This window comes from Protopterus annectens, chromosome 3.part1 (assembly GCF_019279795.1).
Source record: "Protopterus annectens isolate FY-2018-M chromosome 3.part1, PAN1.0, whole genome shotgun sequence".
NCBI lineage: Eukaryota > Metazoa > Chordata > Ceratodontiformes > Protopteridae > Protopterus > Protopterus annectens.
In genome coordinates, this window is record NC_056732.1 from 1,386,896,713 (window position 1) to 1,386,916,054 (window position 19,342).

The window sequence follows — 19,342 nt, forward strand, 5'->3', positions numbered from 1 at the left end:
AGGAAGTAGAAGAAGGATGAAGAAGGACGTGGAAATAAAGGTTTTAGGAGTAGGAGAGTGCATGATAGGTGGGGCCTGTTGGATGTAATAGAGAGGAGGTTAAGGGACTTAGGAGGGATGTGGTGAGGTAGTGAGAGGCAGGTGGGGTAGAGGGAAATTGTAGATGTCAACAGTCAGGAATTTCAGGAAATCTCAAGGCAGGATACACCAGGGAAAGAAATACACGCGACAGGACAAAACTTTGGTTCTTTTGAGTGTTAGTACAGGTTCTGCACAAGGGACCAGTACAGCACTGGGAAAGTAAGTGTTCAATTTAGATGGATGTCAACAGTCAGGAAACTCAGCATTCAGAAACTGGTACAGTTGTTTCATGCCACTCAAACGTTGTACATATCTTACATGAACAAAACCATTAAATACTGCTTATCCAAATTCAGTCAATAGACAGCAATTCACAGACAAAAAAAATGAAATGCCATTAATATTCTAGACCCAAACTCAGACAAGTCTTTTCAGCTCGTTGTCTTAATATCTTCAGCCATTGAATTCAAATTTGGTTCATCCAACAGGTGACCATTTTGACGAAGCTATTATGCATCCTTTTTACATATTAAACTAAGGGTCAGATAAGGATCTTCTGAAATCTCTGATGGTCTCTCTGCAACAGTCAAAGAAAGGTGACCTTCAGATATCAAAACGCACTCAGTTTCTTCTTTGGTCCCATCAGTGTCGTTCTAAACATTAATGACAAAGTGGTGCATATGCTTTACAGTTCACCCATCAGTTTAACACAGTAAACAGCATTCCAGTCTTTCTCAAGCTCTTGCAAGTACATATGACAAGTTTCCATTCTTTAAAACACTAACAGGACTAGTGTCTGGACTCTTCTTGGTGGACAGATCTAGCACTCCATCTTTTCGGTAAAACACTGCATTGAGAAACTCTTCTGCTTGCTTTTCCAGGTGAGTAATATTTGCCTCTTCTTGCCTTGTCAAGGCTTCTCCTCCAGTTTTGGAAATGAAGTCATCTAAAGCAACCAAGTGTTCCTTTACTTTTTCTCGTCTGAAACAGCAGAAGAGACAGTTTTCATCAAAAGACCAATCAGAAACCCCTTCAGGCTCACAGTCTTTAAAGACACTTAAATCTTCCATGAGCCCAGGTCCAAACAGTCCTTCAAGAATACTTTCAAAGCCTAAACTACTGCTGCTGCCCCACTGACTCCAAACAGAAAATGTTTACACCTCTCTAAATGAAGCCTATGCAAAGCCATGGAGTGGATTATCATAGACCTCATTAACAAGGACATTGGCAACCTCCATAGGTTCATAGGTTGGTACTAGGCTATCGGCCCTAGGGCCTATACAAGCCTAGTCATAACAATTCCGTGGCTATTTCTTCCCACACTATTTACTTCCCTGGACTCCTGTCTAGCAGGGCGACTGACATGATCCCCGGGGTGAATTTCCTTTCTTCCATCCAATCAAGGTTCCTTTTGAAGAGGGCCAAAGAGGCGCTCTTCTTGACATGTATGGGCAGTCTATTCCATAGTCTGGGGAGTCTCTGGGTCAGGAACATATCCCTCCAACATGTTTTGTTTATTGTGATCACAAGGTTTAGATCCCTGGAGCATGTGGCTCTGAGGGACTGGGATTTCTTTAAGTGTAGCATGTCCAGCAGCTCTGGGTTTGACATGGTCTTTTATGTTAAGCAGAGATCACCTTGGAGTAGACGATATGTGACAGAGTATAGTCGGAGTTTTTTTAAGGCGGTCAGCATAGGGCATCTGCTTTAGGCCTGTGATTCTTTTAGTGAGATATTTCTGTGACCTTTCCAGTTGTTGCAGATGTCTTCAGAGCTACATACCAAATGGGGTGTTGTATTCTATAATGGGTCTAATGAGGGATGAATATAGTGGGACAATGACCTCCTTTTTTCTGGATGAAAAGCCCTTAGTGATGAGGTGTGCCACATAGAAGGATTTCCTGACTGTTGTGGTGATGTGGTTATTGAAGGTGAGACCACTGTCCACCTGTGTCCCTAAGTCTGTTATCACACTTTCAGTGTTTAGTGTACTGCCACTATAGGTCCAAACACTCTATCCCACACAGTTTGGTTTTGTCAAGGGGAGGTCATACCTATTAAATTTGGTCGACTTCTTTGAGACAGTCACCAAAGCCATGGACGAGGGGAATTCAGTGCAAATCACCTACCTTGACCTGGCCAAAGCCTTTGATACTATTCCCCATTTGGGTATAATTGATAAACTCTCTCAACTAGGCATCAATCCAAATGTTACCAGTTGGGTGGCAAACTGGCTCACTGATAGAACCTACCTAGTCAAAATAGGGGAAGCCACCTCAAGCAGTAGACCCGTAATGATCCACCTCAAGCAGTAGACTCGTAATGAGAGGTATACCCCAATGATCAGTCTTGGGGCCTTTGTTTTTCATGATATACTCTTCTGAGGTGCAGGCCAAAACCAGTGGGTTATGGCTTACCAAGTGAGCAGATGACTGCAAGCTGGGTGCTGTCATCAATTCCTCTAGTGATGTGGACATCCTCCAAGAGGGTCTCACCCAAACAAATGACTGGTGCCAGAAACATGGCATCAAACTGAATACCAAAAAAATGCATCATCATCCTCTTTGGGGAGACTGACATCCCCACAAATTATCACATTAATAACAAGGTCATAAGCATGTAATCAGTCGTGAGGGACTTGGGCACCCAGGCTGATAGCAAACTGACTTTTGACTACCATATTGGCTCCATGGTACGGAAAGCTTTCTACATGGTCCACCTCATTAGTAAGGGTATCAGTGACAAGGTGGTCATAACATTCCTGTATTCTTCTCTTAAAAGACCCATTATTGAGTACAATGCCCCTTTCATCATGTACCTCACAAACCAAATGCAGCAGCTGGAGACACCACAGAGGTTCCACACCAGGAGAATCCAGGACCTCAAACATCTACCCTGCACAGATAGGCTAAAGGCTGTGTCCCCTCTACTCAGTCTCATACAGACTCTTCAGAGGTGAGCTCTGTCTGGCATACAAAGCAATCTCAGACCCCACCTTGATGGGACTGCTGCATATCCACAAGTCAAGCTCCACTCAAGTAATCCACATATGTGACCTCAACCTGGTCTGTGATATCAATATGACTTGTTAGCAGGACAGATTTGTGCCCCAGGGACTCCCCCTTTTGTGGAATAGACTTCCTCTCTACATCAAGCAGAGTACCTCATTAACCCTTTTTAAGCGCAACCTGGATAACTGGATGGGGGACAGAAAATACACCCCTGGGATTCTTCCTGTTTCCCTGATGGACAGTGGCATCAGCTGCTGATTTGTTGAAACATGGGCTAAATTCTTGGCTAAGCTTGTAAGGACCTCAGAGCCAATAGCCTAGTGACTTCCTATGATCCTAAGAAGGGGATAGTCCAAGTTGAGACAGTTTATACAGGAGTTTAGGGTGAGAAACTGTGTCAAAAGCTTTTGACAGTTCAAGGAATAAAGAGGAAACCAGTTTGCCCAAGACTCTGTATTTGTTTATGATGTCAGTGAAGAATAGGAGGGCAGTAATTGCACTGTGTGTTGGGCAGAAGCTATTTTGGGTGGATGTTAAGAGCCATTCTTGTAAAAGATAAGTGGAGAAGCTGCTTATGAATAAATCTTTCAATAATTTTTGAGAGTGGTGATAATATTGCAATAGACTAAAAGTTAGAGACATCAACCAAGATGTTACTTTTATGAAGAGGAATAATATATATTTTTTCCATAGTGAGGGTACATAGGATTCAGCTATTGATCCATTGATAAGGACAGAGATTGGGTATGCTATGACATCATCAGTTATCGTTAGGTATTCAGGTGGGAGATTGGCCTAATGGTTAAGGCGTTTGCCTTACAAACACAAGGTGCAGGGTTTGATTTTCCCATGAGACAATTATCTAGGCTTAAAATGCCCCACAAGGGCAGTTCGCCTACTACTAATCTAAGAACCTAAGGCTGTCAGTTGCAGTGGAGCAGCATTTGAGTTTAAGTAGAATTTTTTTTTATCATTGATGTGGAGACAGGTCCTATGTGAAAGTTGCTGGCAATGGATATAGAGGGTGAATTAGGTTTATGTAAGGATGCTGGAGAAGGGGGGTGAAAGAGGAAGTGGTAGTGTGTATAGTGCATGGAGAATGTTAGTTTTAGTCTAACCTATTGTTTGCTGAATTATTAGGACTGGTTGCTATTGAGAGGGTGGTAGAAACACTGAATGGGTTGAAAGTTTTTTCGTTAGGGAGATAATGCTTTCTATGAAGCAGGTATTGAATAAGGTGGCAATTTCTAGTCGGGAGCCATTATGAGAAGGGGTGGGTTCCTTATCTGAGCCCGGATGTAACAGATTACATATTGATGTTCAAAATTTTTTGGGGTCATTTTTGTGTTGACGTTGTAGACGGCTATAATATTGTTTTTTATCTAGGTTAACTTGTCTTTTACTCAGCTTGTACAATTCTACATAAAGTTGTAAGTTATATGGAGTTTTAAGTTTAAGCTATTCTTTCCAAGCTTTGTGTACATTGTAGTTTTTGTGTGGGTAGTGAGCCATGGTGTATAGTTAATTTTCACTCTTTTTTGTGGAGTGGGTTGTGGCTGTTCAGAACATTTAAGAATAAGTTGTTAAAAGTATTGACTGCCTCATCAAGTGGAATACTTTTTAGGATAACCATTTAAAAGCTTCCAATGTACTGATGCATGAGTCTTTATTGCATTTAAAAAGGTTATGGGTTGTTTTTAGTTGGTGAGTGTTAGGTTAGTGGGCAGTATGTCTATGGCTATAAGCTGGATGGTGGTCACTTAGTGAGTTTGGATAGGTTCCAGAGGTTGCAGGTTTACTAGGGTCAGAGACCAGTTTCCAGTCTAGAAATGCACCTTTACTGTTTTTACTTTTGGGATTATTAAATCTAGTGTGTATTTTGATATGTTGTGAGTAACCATAATGGTTTATGCTAGCTGAGGAAAAGCCTGATGTGAGGTTTTGCAGTCAATATTTACATCTCCTAGTATGATTTTTTTATAAGGTATATAATTAATTGTACAGGACGGGATTTCTTCTATAATTGTTATATTATTTCCAAGTATGATATAGACTGTAACTAATCATAGCTTTTTTTTTACTGTTAAGCTTTAGCAGTGAGACTAGTATTTCAGCATTTTGGAATTTTGGGATGATGTGTGAATAGGAGAGAGATTGTATGAACTTGGATAAATTAAGGCTACCCCCCCCCCCTGCTTTCTTTTGGGGACTATCATCTCTGGTAATATTGCAGCCTGGATGGAGTAGTTCAGAATGTTTAATGTTAGGCTTAAGCCAGATTTATGTAATGACAAGAATATCCAGGTTATACTGTGATATCCATGCATTTAGTTCTGTGGTTTTGTTGCAAATGCTGCAGAGGCTGATAGTGACTATATTCAATTTTCTTGGAAGACAAGTGGGAGAATGGTTCGATAATGAGGGGTTTGATGTACTTTTCGGTGGTTGTTCAATTACAGGACAGCACAAATGGGAAGATGTATAGTTTGAGATGGTTTTTGAAAAAGGATTAGTTAACTCACAATTTTGTAAGGGTGGTTGTTTTCTATTTAGCTTAATTGGTGAGTTTTTGGGGACTGTGTTGGGATGGATATAACCACCCTGTGGGATTTTTGAGAGGTAACATATTAATTTAGAGGGGACCTATACAAGTTTTATTTTTTGAGTAGAGTGGTGGTAATGAAGTGTTTTGTGCTTAAAATAAAGATAAAGTGAGACATTGAAAAGGCAGGGAGATATATTGGTAAAGCTACTCCTGATTTCATAGAGTGCTGAGTAAACTGCAGTTGGAAAGGTGTATAAAAGTGAAAGTATACAATGATAGTTTGTTAGTTAGGATGTTAGTAGCTGCAGAGAGATATGATGCTTGAAGAAACATTTGAAATGTTGGTGGTTACAGAGAGCATGAAAAAGTGAAGTATATTATGTAGTATAAAGTGCAGGGAGACAGAGTGGGAGTTACTGAAGAGAAGTAAGTGAAGAAGGTTTGTCTTACTAGTTAATTGTAATGATGTAATAATGAGAAAGGAAATGGATGAGTATTAATGATAACTGTTTGTTGCAAAAAAGAAAAAAAAAAAAAAGTTATCCTTGTTTCCCATCTTTCCTGACCTAGAGTAGTCCAAATACAGGCTTTGCTGTATTCTGGACTTTTGGAAAGTTCCTGTGTTGCCATTTCCTTTCTTGGATAGAGGGAGGCTTCTTTGTTCACCAGTGGCAGTGGGGAGCTTGGAGCAGCCTATCTGTCCCTGGAGGAGTGTTCCCAGTGCAGGAATCTGGTAGTCTGTTGGCTGTTTTGGGCCAATTTCTAGCTCTTTCAAGTCCGCCTATATAAAACCCGCTGTAGCGACTGCGTGATTTTGTGCATAGCGGCATCGAGCAGCGCCGCTTATTTGGGTTTGAGCCTTGGAACTGATCTAGTTCTCATAATAAACACCCTATTCCTACGCTAAAGCCTAGCACTTGCTCACCAAAGCAATTATATAAGTCAGCACTAAAAAATTAAAAGCACTACACCCTCACAAACTCCCCTTGAGTAACTTGTTCCCCATTGGCCCTTTTTTTCAATTATAAAGGAATTCCCAATACTATTCTAGCATGTCCAAAGGTCAGTTGTCAATCTCCTCTCCGGTCCAGCTGGTGAACCTGGGAATCTTGAGGCAATGCTACAACTCCCTAATGTACAAAGACAACCCTCTCCTCCTCCCAACAAATTCCAACACGTGAGAGATGCAACCATATAGCCAAACTGGAGGCTAAGCTCTCTCAACTCAGTACTGGCGTAACCAGTCAGGAGGAGAAGGAAACCACACTCACTACAATTCCAGTCTCACATAGACCTACCACGACAGCAAACCAAACACATAAACACACAAAAACATACTTGGAGGCTCTAAATAAAAATCTAACTAAGCAGCAGAGACCTCCAAAGCAGACACCCAAGCAACCGCTACCCCAAAACAAAACACGTGCAACACATAGCTCACAAAGCCAGTGTGCCGAACAGTCACAGCCCTTAAGGCTAAACAATACACCTGATACACTTGCAATAGGTGACTCTATCATCAGACACACTGATGTCCCGCTCACCAGGCTGAACAAGGAGAAGGTCACGGTGAGCTGCCTATCGGGCGCTAGGATCCTCCACATAACACAAGCACTCAGGTCACTCCAAGGCAAGTACAAATATGACTCAGTCATTGTCCATGCTGGTGTGAATGACCTGAGACGTACCTCCCTGGACTACATGAAAAGAGACATAGAGGAGCTCTCTGAGCATGTAGCCCAGGCCGGTATGACCCTGACCTTGAGTAGCATCTTACCCTCACCAAGAATGATGCCACAGTATGAAGACAAGATTATCAATTTCAACAATTGGCTTAAGTATTGGTGTCATTCAAAGGGGATCCAATGCCTGTCAGCCTGGGATGACATGCTCGACAAGCCACGATGCTTCGCTAGGGACGGCTTGCACCTGTCACCCTGGGCTTTCGGATATTGGCAAAGGCTCTTGCTACCCCCATAGTGCCTTTTTTAGACAAGGCTCAAAAGACAAACCCACCTCCATAGGTATCATAAGGGATAAGAAACTAAGAGTAATGCTACTCAACGCCAGAAGTCTAAACCTCAAGATGCACGCACTCGAAACTCTCCTTAGCATGGAGAACATCGATATCTGTGCAGTAACAGAAACCTGGTTCAAGGCTCTCGAGAGCACCCCAGCACTACCAGGTTATACCTCATACCATGCTTTTCGGCCCCAAAACTTGGACCGAACCACAAAAGGAGGGGGGGTATCAATATTCGTCAAAGATACCCACACCTCCAGGTTGATGGCACAGCACGAAGCATCAGAAACTATCCATGTGCAACTAACAGTGGGTAAAACTGCCTTCCAGTTTATAGCCTGCTACAGACCACCCTCCCAAACCCAGGAACCCCACTCGGCCTTCCTGAGAACACTGAAAAATATGAAGGTCTCTCCAAACACCATTATATTGGGTGACTTCAACTACCCAACCATAGACTGGGAGCATTACTCTAGCTCCAACACCCTAGCCCAAAGGTTCCTAGAAATTATAAACTCAAATGCTATGGAACAACTTGTTACCACTCCCACAAGAGGGGAAAACATACTGGACCTGATCATCACCAACATGGGGACTCTATGCTCCAGACCAGAAGTGTATCCCTCACTGGTAAGATCAGACCATAAACTAATCTCACTGGATATTTACATCCCGACCCCACCCCATGCCCAGAAAACCACAGTGAAAAACTTCTCTAAAGAAAATTCCACACTCCTCAAAACCGAGGTGGAATCCTTCAAAGCCCCCGGGCCTGTGGATAATACGGCCCAGACCACAAAATCCTTTATAAACGCATTCTATGAACACCTTCAGGAATGCATGGATCATGCAATCCCAAATAAAACCAAGACCCAATCCTCCAAAGGCAGACGTCCTGTCTGGTGGACCCCAGCCATAAACAAACTATACAACAGAAGGAGGAAGCTACTACATGTCAGAGCAAAATCCCAAAAAGGGAAGGCATCTCTGATCAGTATTAGCAAAAAACTACAGGCACTCATAAAATCGCCTAAGGCCAGCTTCGAGAGAAAAATTGCACAGGACACTAAGGATAATCACAAGGCTTTCTTTAGTTATGTTAGGAACCTGGGTGGGAATTCCCAGATATGCTCAGAATTAGTCCAAAATGACAAAAAATACACCGAACCCACAGACATTGCCAACATCCTAGCTGACAGGTTCAGAGCAAACTTCTCTCCCCCCTCCCCACCAAAAGGGCTAATATCTATCCCAGCAGAGTGCTGCCCCCCTGACATCTCAGATGCTCAGGTAAGAGCTGCCCTCTCCAAAGCAAGAAACACAGCATCAATGGGACCAGACGGTGTCCTGGGCTGCATCCTACATGAACTCCAAGAAGAGCTAAACCCAAACATAAAACTACTGTTCAGTCTCAGCCTTACTACAGGATATGTACCCAAAGAGTGGCGTACAGCAACAGTGGTCCCTTTCCATAAAGGTGGTGCCTCAACGGATCCTGGAAACTATCACCCCATAAGTCTCACTAGCTTGGTCTGCAAAGCTATGGAAAGGATCATCATGGACCTTATAAATAAAGATATTGGGGACCTACAGACACTGGATCCTACCCATTTCGGCTTTGTTAAGGGCAGATCCTGCCTCTTAAACCTGGTCGATTTCTTTGAAACAGTCACCAAGACCATTGACAAGGGGAAGGTGGTCCACACAGCCTACCTGGACCTCGCAAAAGCCTTCAATACAATACCCCACTCAGGCATTATAGATAAGCTCACTAGCTTAAATATAAACCCCTTTGTCACTAGATGGGTTGCTAACTGGCTCAAGGACAGAACCCACATGCTTAGAATAGCTGGAGCCATGTCAGACTCCAAACCAGTTACAAGTGGCGTCCCACAAGGCTCAGTCTTGGGACCTCTCTTGTTCGGTATATATTTCTCGGAGGTACAGGCCAACATGGAAGGACTGTGGCTGACCAAGTTCGCAGATGACTGCAAACTGGGCACCGTAATAGACTCTCCAGCCGACACAAGCATCCTCCAAAAGGGCCTCATAGAAACAGACAACTGGTGCCAGAGCCATTGCCTCAAGCTAAACGCCAAAAAGTGTATAGTCATCCCCTTTGGCAAAAACAAAGTGCCCACAAATTACCACATAGGTGGTAATCCATTAAGTACAGAAGAAGTAATTAGGGACCTGAGGACCCAAGTTGATAGCAATCTCTCATTTGACAACCAAGTGGCCAAAGTGGTTAGAAAAACATTTTATATAGCCCACCTAATCATGAAGGGATTCACATCTAGATCAGGGGAGGTCATCGTGCCTCTTTACTCATCCCTCATCAGGCCCATAATTGAGTACAATGCCCCTTTTGGGATGTACCTTACCAGACACCTGCAGCAACTGGAAAGACCCCAAACGTACCTCACCAAGAGGATCATGGGGCTCAAACAGATGCCGTATGCTGCCCGGTTAAAAAAACTCCAGCTCTACTCAGTGGCATACCGCCTGCTCAGAGGCGATCTGTGCCTGACGTATAAAGCCATGTCCAACCTGGAATTAATGGACATGCTGCACCTCAGAAAATCCAAATCCCATCGAGCTATGCGCTCGAGGGACTTAAACCTCAGCACTGAAATAAATAGGACATGCTGGAGGGACAGATTCATAACCCAGAGGCTCCCTTCACTCTGGAATAAAATCCCAGTCCAGGTTAGGCAGAGTCCCTCATTGACTCTCTTCAAGAGGAATCTTGGTGAGTGGATGGGAGATCGTAGGTTTACCCCGGCTATCACTTCTGTGTCACTGTTAGACAGAGGCACAGTATACTAACCTCGAAAAAGGGCATAGCAAAATTTATTTAAAATGGGTGGCGAAAGCCATACACACTCTGGCTAGGCTTATAAATGCCCTAGGGCAGATAGCCTAGTATGAACCTATGAACCTATGAACTGAAGTCAGTCAGAGGTATAAGAAGCAGAATATGACTAAAGACACTAATAATGAAATTTAGGTGCATTTAATTGTTGAAGAGCAGATGAGGGGAGGAGTGAAAGCCTTTGAGTTGTTATTTGTGAGGAGGTTATATTGCTACAGGTGGAAGGAGTGAAGGGTCTTGTGATAGGTTAGAATTTGGATAAGGACAGAAAGGCCCAGTGTAAAGGAAATGATGTCAGGGGTGGGTTGAATGAGCATAGGGTGCAGAGCAAAGCCAAGCAGAAAGGGATCAAACTGAGTTCTGCAGGAAAACATTCAGTCGGTTTTATCAATTTGTAAGTAAAAATGTCTTAATAGACTAGGGTGTAGCAATAGCAGTGGCAGTGTTAAAAGCTAGCAGCAAAAAGTTTGAAATATTAACATGAAAAACAGGGAAGATTGTATCAGCATGAGATAGAAAAGGATGTTGTATGAAATAGCAGTATGAGGGTGCTAGAGGAGATAGAACTAGACCAGCCTAGATGGATGAAAGTGGACATGGAGTTAAGAGTGAGATATATGTGGCAGATGGAACATGCAGAAAAATACCAAAAATCAACAGTAACTAACTGTGCCTTACAACTGAGAGACAAAACAGAAGACTAGCTAGCTTACAGCAGTAGACTACAAAATAGACAGGATCCAGTAGGGAGGGAACCCAGTATGGAAAGTATTCCTAAGATACCCCAATATTCATACATGAAATGGGGCAGTTGTACTCATTCTAAGGAAGGAGATACCAACAGCAGTGAAACTTCCCTACACAAATCCAGAAAGTACCTAACTAAACAATTACAGTATAGGGAGGGTCATTACTTATTGCACTTCTTTGTCATTTCTCACTCTAATGCCATCTGGAACTAAAATAATTGGTGTCCTGACCATGTATTGGAGCTTGTCTGATGTTACCAGTGATGTCAATTTGGAAGTGAGGTCTTGAGCCAAGCATCACTTTGCCAAGTAAAATGTATCAGAGAAAGTTTAGTTTGCGAGTTAAGAAAAGCTTTAATAAATAAAGATCACACTGTCTACATCCCCCACCCAATCTGTAGCAACCTTGCAACCTTCTGTGCAGACCTGTAAGCTGCTTCGTGTAGTAAAGGTACAGGGTTTGATTCCTTCCACATCCATTGGCCTATTGTGAGACTTTGAGAAAGTCATTTAACCAGACAATGCTCCTAGATCACCCATAGAAAAGGGGCACTTTGATCCAGTGGGCTTACCTGAGTAATAAATACATAAAAAGTACAAATCCCGTTTAGTACTCACAGACTCATATTGTTATCCCCTATCCCACTTTAAATTTCAGAATTATATACACTTCTCTAAAGGTTACCCCGTCACACTTATAAGCATTATTTATTTATTTATTTTTATTTTACATTTGTTTGCCAGGAAAGTCCAACTGGGCAGAACCCATTTATAGCAGAGACCCAGGGAGAAAAGCTCCAACATAGTAACAATACATAAAAACATAGACATAGTGAGTTTTTTTATACAATAATAAAAGACATGTGGATTGGACACTCTAAATTGGCGGTAGATGAGAGTGTGTGTATGTGAGTGTGTGGTATGAATGAACTACCCCCGGCAGGGCTATCCTCCTGGTGATGTAAACCTTGGCTTGAGATGATTGTCACTACTGAAGTGACACCCCATGTGCAAAATAGGGAAAAGGGGTTGAAGATGGATGGACGGATGGATAAAAGACATGAAAGGAATACTTAAATTTATAGTACTTATATAATATCTAGTAATTGGATAGAATTGGTTGAGTTTTATATGGTGCTGCGACAATACAGTTACTCAAAAATTTATTGAAAGACTAATCCAGTTATTGTTATACATGGCTTACATTTGGCAGAAGAAATTTAAAATATTAATTATAAAGTTATAGTTGCAATTCAAAATAAAAAAAACTAGAAAAGGTAGAAATTACACTGTAATCACTTTCTGTTCAATTACATTAAAGAAAAGGACAGTAAAGGTAAAGGTGAGGAAGAAAGGAGGTCAGGATGAAAAACAATTGAGGGAAGACAGGAGTTTTAGATAGAGATAGTGAATAAAATATTTCTGTTTAGATAAATGAGGTAATGGATAGGTATTAAGGTAGTTTAATATGCAAGGGAGAAATAGGTTATAGTTATTCGAAAGGTAGGAAGAATAATGTATGTGTGAGATGCTAACATGATTATATGATAGTTATATGAGTAAGGGGGAAAGAGATTATAGCTCTTCAAAGTTAGCCTGGACTGTTACATGAGCAAAGCCATGAGTCTGATGAATAATTTTTGAGTAGTTTTTTTTTTTATTTTTGATTGAGTTGAGTTGATAGTAATAGTTCTAACAGAGTGAGGAAGTTTATTCCAGGTTTTTGCTACATGGCATGAATACAGAGAGTCCCCTGCAGTGTTTGTAGATGTGGTAACTTGTAATAATGATTTATTTGATGAGAGTAACATACATTTATTGGAAAAAAGGTTATATTTATATTTTGGAGAGCAGGAGTTTTCTCAGGCTGACAGAGTAGTTTATGAGCCGTATTTAGCTGGTTATAAGCCAGGAGTTGTGGTAGTTCTAGCCAGGAGAGTTTCTTTAGAGGGAGGCAGTGGTGTGTCCTATGGTTACAGTCTGTGGCAAATTTTGATATTTTGTTATAGCATGTTTCTAGTTTATCTAGGTCTGTCTTTTTGAGATTGGTAAGAATGGGTAAGGTATAAATGAGAGTTGACAGAAGGTGGGTTCTGACAATGGCTACTCTAGAGCTGTCTGTTTGAAATTACTTCCTACAGTATAGCCAGAAAACCACATTTTATGCTCACAGACTCCTACTGTCACCCCCTATCCCACTTCAAATTTACAAAATATGTGGTTGTTTAAATGTTGCCTTTCCACACTTAATACAAGTATGCATTACTCAAGAGCTGCTGCCCTTAAAAGTGTAAAAAATTAAAGTTTAAAGAGTTTTTGAAAGAGGCTCTCCCAACCAAAACAAAAGACTGTCTACACCTTTCAGTTAAAAATCAAGACTTTTTGTGTTAGGGTTGAGCTCCAATAACAGGAGAGTCCACAGAACTGGTAGGTCAGGAGGAAGAGAAGTTGTTAAATGGGTCAGAGGATTTAAGTGGGGTCTGTATTATTCCTTTGCTACAAGAATGTAACCTCCTGCACTTCAGATAGTGCTTGTTTATGGACAACATACCTTTTCAATACTGGAAAATGAAAGAAAGAAAGAAAGAAAGAAAGAAAGAAAGAAAGAAAGAAAGAAAGAAAGAAACATGAAATCATGAAATGGCAGGCTGAAGCAAAAAAAAATCAGTTTAGTCTGCACTGGCATTCTGAAAAAAAATCTGTTATTCAATATAATAAAAGAATGGTAAATGTATTGGGGCTTAAAAGTAAGTTTTAGCAAATCTCAATGTACGATACAAATAAACTATTAGATGTAGACTAAATGTGGCATTTTTTTTTTCTTTTGAAAGTTTCCTAGCCTGGTCTAAGAAGATTCAATATAGTTATTATTGTAAGACCTATAGAGGTGGGTTGAGGGACAGCTGACTAGCTTATTCTAATGCATGAAAAATAAATTACTTAACAAGATAACTAATCATGCTCTGGCATGTTTTACAGGAAAAGATGTTTATTCTGTAAGGGTGTTTTCTAACTAAATATTTATTTATTTATTAATTCATTTATTGTTTATTTTCTGGCATTTGTTTACCATGAAAGTCCAACTGAAAAGTGCTCTTTTTCAGAGGAGGCCCAGGGAGTAAAGCTCCATTATATTAATAAATTAATTAGATTAATAAAGATTAATCATTACCTTTTATATTTACCACCTAAGTGTGGGCCATATTCAAGGACATTTTTTCAGGTAACAAAACAAATAAAATAATTCTCTTAGCACTAGAAGTTGGCTGGTTCTTAGGACCAGGGGTTCACACAACTGAATTAAAAAAAAGCATGTTATAAACTTGTTAAATATATGAAACTTGGATTTTATTTATGTCTTAGTAGAACTTCTCAGTTTAACAGACTGAAAATCATGGGATATATATTTTGTTTAATATGCTTCCAGATTTTTCTGGGCTTCATGTGCACTCTCAGAAGTACATTCAACTATACAATGAGCTGGGTGAAGAAGTCATCTTCATGAAACGAGCAGCGCAAGTACTGATACATTTAGGAGAATGGGGAACTTTTCACCTTTTCTCACAACTATTGTTTTTTGACAACTTTTTTTTCTAATTACCTGCTTTAATGCTATATTTAATTAGTTTTATTGGAATATTCGCAACTGGGAATGGAAACCGAACCAAGGAAGTGAATCATACGATAGTCATAAGAGCTCCATCTCTTGAAAATGTATTACTTTAGTTGAATAAACACTTGCAAACTCATTTGTTAAAATGCATGCATCATGGGACTGTTTCATCTAAATCCATTCTGCAAAACATTTAGTTTTATGTAGATGTCTGGAAACACTAACTACCATTAACATATCTGTCAGTGATTTTTTTCAGTATGTTTCATACTTCCCAGGGTTGCCTATTCACCCGTTACACTCAGATACAGGTTGGCATCAGGTGAAAGGTTGTTCTTGGTCAACAGTACCAAACAGTGGAATGCTGTCCTTACAGTTTTATGCAACAATGGTGATCTAAACAAGTCCTGCAACAAGTCTATTTTTTCCACAGTCACCATGGCTAGACTTTTTGGGGTCCTAGTAAGATTAATCAAATTGCAGTGTCCCAACAGAAACAGAAAAGGTCACGTGCCAGACAAATTGCATTGGGCACTGAGTCTGCCTTTTCTGTTATTGACCTGGATTCTATCAGCAGACTGGGCACTCAAAGGACCCATCATGAGGAGCATGTTCTAACTCCCTCCCTGCTGAAAGTAGGAAAGGTGTTTCTTGCTGTCACAATATCCCCCGAGGATGAGAGGTCGATATCTTACAGCAGTTGTTCAGAAGTATATATTTGTGACATGCAAAAGACCACATGGCAGTGCTTATAGTTGGATATTTAGAGTGAGTGGAACAAATATTCCCACACTCTGATATCTCCCTGGAATCTGCTGCTCAGTTGTCATACCCAGAGAGACTGACAGGACAGCTGTGAGCAACAGATGGGTCTCTGAGGTTGATGGAAGGGAGACTGAAAAGGCTTACAAAATTAACATATTCAATAGCTTTGAAAGGATTAATAAAGTCAAAGGTGCCCCAGCAAAATTAATTAGGGTCAGTGTTGACCTTAGCAATGTTCTCAGAATCAGACCAGATCAGCAGAATTAAAGTCAGGATATCATCAAATGTTTAAGGAATTCATCCTTAAGTAACATGACGAGGCTTCAGTAAGGTAAACAGAGCTGGATTAGTAGGTGATTTAATAGAATCAAAGAAGACACAGTCATATCAAACGTGCTGGAAGATCAATTGTAGCATTATCATAATTGGGTTGTTGTAGTACTGTAGGAATAATAAAATCAGAGCTGCTAGAAGAACTATGGTAGTTATGGAGCCCAACATACTTAATGGAGTCTACGGGCATCCAACAGAATTTAAAGAGCCCCCCAGAATGATTACCAGACACACATATTAACAGAATTAGGTGTCCCCTAGAAGAACTAAATGAAACAGAATGCTCCAGCAAGATTATCAATCATCCTAACTCTCTAACACAATTATAGCAGTCAGGTGACTTACAGCAGAACTACAGGAACTGAAATATCAGCAGAGTTAGGGAACTCACAGTATATTTAGTCAAATCACAAAGTCCCCTTCTTAAGTGTTATCTTCATAATTAAGTTTGACGTGTACTCACCAAATGAAATTAATTTTCAGAACTACAAAAGTTGGAGTAAAATATTAAAGGGATAGCAGCAGTGCCAACTAGGGGTTCTTCATTCTATCAGTCATTAAAAATCCAAATTAACTGTAAGAATGCTAGAAAACCTTTTTTTCATTTTAACAAACGTATAAGAACAGCTTTGGTCAGGGGAACTGTTTTAGCAGGTGGTACCCAGCAGTGGCTGGGTTCAGTGATGCCTAAACCTGGCTACGCCTGTCATTTCTTCTCATACATTACCTTTCCCCATATCCATTCACTGAAATGCAAAGAAATAACATTGCTATCTAGTAAAAATCTTTATGAGTTATATCTCCATCTCCAGCCCTGACTTCACATTGAAACTTACTCCTCCTTTTTTCTACGCCCCCTTCCCATAACCAGAGAGTTCCTTTGTGACCCTCGTGAGTCACTGCTTGTAAATAACAAGGACTGGAACCATTCAGCTTTGAGTCAAACACAAGGTTTAACATTTAATGCCTATTTATTTATTTATACATTGTTAACATGGTTAGTCTCATTTGGCCAATGGCCTCTTTACTAGGGAGACCTGAGATGGTATTCATACTGACTAGAGAAATTTTTTCCAGAGTAACAGGGAACTTTCCCTACTCTTTCTGATAAGGAAAGGCATTACTACGGATGAGTGATTTGTAGATCAGCAGGACCATTCTCTATATATTGTGGTATTTGTTCCACTGCCTAACACAAACATGGTGGCGGGGAACCACTAGACACCAAGCATTTCTCTTAATGTGCCATAATGGCAATGATGGCAGTACAGGAATCAGGGGGTGTGGATACATTAGACACTGGGGACTACTTTTTACAGTGCTGTTCCAGCACCAAAATTATAACAGGAATTGGGGGGAGGGGGACACTAGTTACCAGAGACTACTCTTTAAAGTGATATAACAGCACTGACATCATAAAGAGAATCCAGGGAGGGTTACATTATAGCAACAGGGTCTAAAAGATATATGCCATAATGGCACTTCAGCTATTACAGGGGTGAAGGGGGCCACGGGAGGACAGATAAGGTAGGCACATATACAGGGACTGTGGTGTGTGTGTGTGTGTGTGTGTGTGTGTGTGCGTGTGTGTGCGTGTGTGTGCGTGTGTGTGTGTGTGTGTGTGTGTGTGTGTGTGTGTGTGTGTGTGTGTGTGTGTGTGTGTGTGTGTGTGTGCACGTGCACATATGTGTGTGCATGTTTTCATGTTTGTGTAGTTGTATGTGTGAGACAGTAGGGGAATGCCATTGCCTTTTCATGTAGCAGATCACTACTGATTTGCATGTCACAGTAGTTAATGCAATTCAGAGACATGCAAGTTAGCCATTACTGAGGTCTTACCTCATCACAGCTAGCATGTCTTTGAACTGCAAATGGACACATCATGGGAGAATTCCCTTTCTAGCATCAGCCATATGGCTCAACTTAGGCACCTTAATGAGTTCTCAGGATGATAAAAGTAAGTACTAATCCATAACTAATTGTATACTGCCGGAAACTCTTGGTGTCTAGTAAACCCTTAATCTGTAGAATAACTTTGATGGTGGAAGTGGGGTGATACAGTGCTAAAAGTCTGGAAGAAAGCAATATGATTCCACTTTATAAACATGGGTGTATGGGAGAAGCAATAGACTACCTGAGCTAGTTTAACTTCACTAACCAGTAAAGTGATGGAATCTCTTATAAATGAACAAATAATATACGTTCACAGCAGTAAGATCATGTAAAACAACTCATATCTGTTTGTTTAGCTGGGACATCAATCCAGTAGACACTAAAGAAACTCTGATTTTTTCACAAAGCTTATCAAAGCTTTCTACATAAACTCTCCCTAAAGGTTAATAGGCAAGTTATTCAGCTTAGAGGATGAACCCAAAATGACATATAGGGTAAAATGGTAGAATAACAAACTACAGAATGTACTAGTGAAATGGAAGTAGATAAGGACCTAATTTCTACATTGCAAAACACCAAAAAAAAAATCAAATTTAATGTTAAAACACCAAAAATTCAACTCCAAACCTTGATATTTGCTTCACCTTTCTATTTTAAAACCATTGAATTAAAGAATTACAAAAAGTTCTCAAGCTGCATGAAATGATTTTGGCCCATAAATACTGCACCTCCACTTTCATAAATATGTCTGTTTCATGTATAGCAAAACCACTTACCCATATATGTAATCTAATCTTAACTATAGGAATGCCTCTTCAAACCTGGAAACATGCCAGCATAATATCATGTCCCAAAATTAAAACACCTACATTTCTATCCAGTTTTTAACTCATAACCATTCTTTACCCAGTAGCAAAAAAAAAAATCATAAGAGATTACTTAATAAGCAACTATTAGACGATAGTACTAAATATCACCTCTTTGGTGGAAAAGAACATGACTTTAAGCCTGACTACAATTATTTTATGGTAATAAGTGCAGAAGTAAATCAGACTTATGAGGCAATGGAAAATAAGCCTTATTACCAGACCTCAAGCAAGGATTTGGTCATGCTAACCATATTCTACTACAAAAAACACCGGAACATCTCAGTTTTGCTAATTCTGTATTAAAATGGTTCTCAAATAAAAAAAGACCTTAATTCATCAATGGCAGCTCATTCTAACAGAGGGGTATATTTCATTTTTGGGTCCCAAAGGGTTCTCAATTGGTATCTTTATTATTTTCCCTCTTAGTAAGTATTTTGATAAATGATTTGCCTTCACACAACTGGACACTGTTTTCATATCATGCCACTATGCTCTAGTCACACTTTTCTCTTGCTAAAACTGAAGATAGCGTACAGAAAGACTTTCACCTCCCATGGAGCTGACTACAAAACAAGGATTTTACTA

At 40.3% G+C, this 19,342-nt stretch overlaps 1 protein-coding gene across 1 annotated transcript in view; it reads right to left on the reverse strand.

The window, feature by feature from the left end:
* Positions 1-603: 603 nt before the first annotated feature.
* LOC122797786 overlaps positions 604-19,342 on the reverse strand; it is an 86,654-nt gene continuing 67,915 nt past the window's right edge. Inside the window, exon 3 of the mRNA XM_044066307.1 lies at positions 604-1,214. Coding sequence (XP_043922242.1) covers positions 816-1,214 — 399 coding nt within the window. The 3' untranslated portion in view covers positions 604-815. The remainder of the gene's footprint in view (positions 1,215-19,342) is intronic.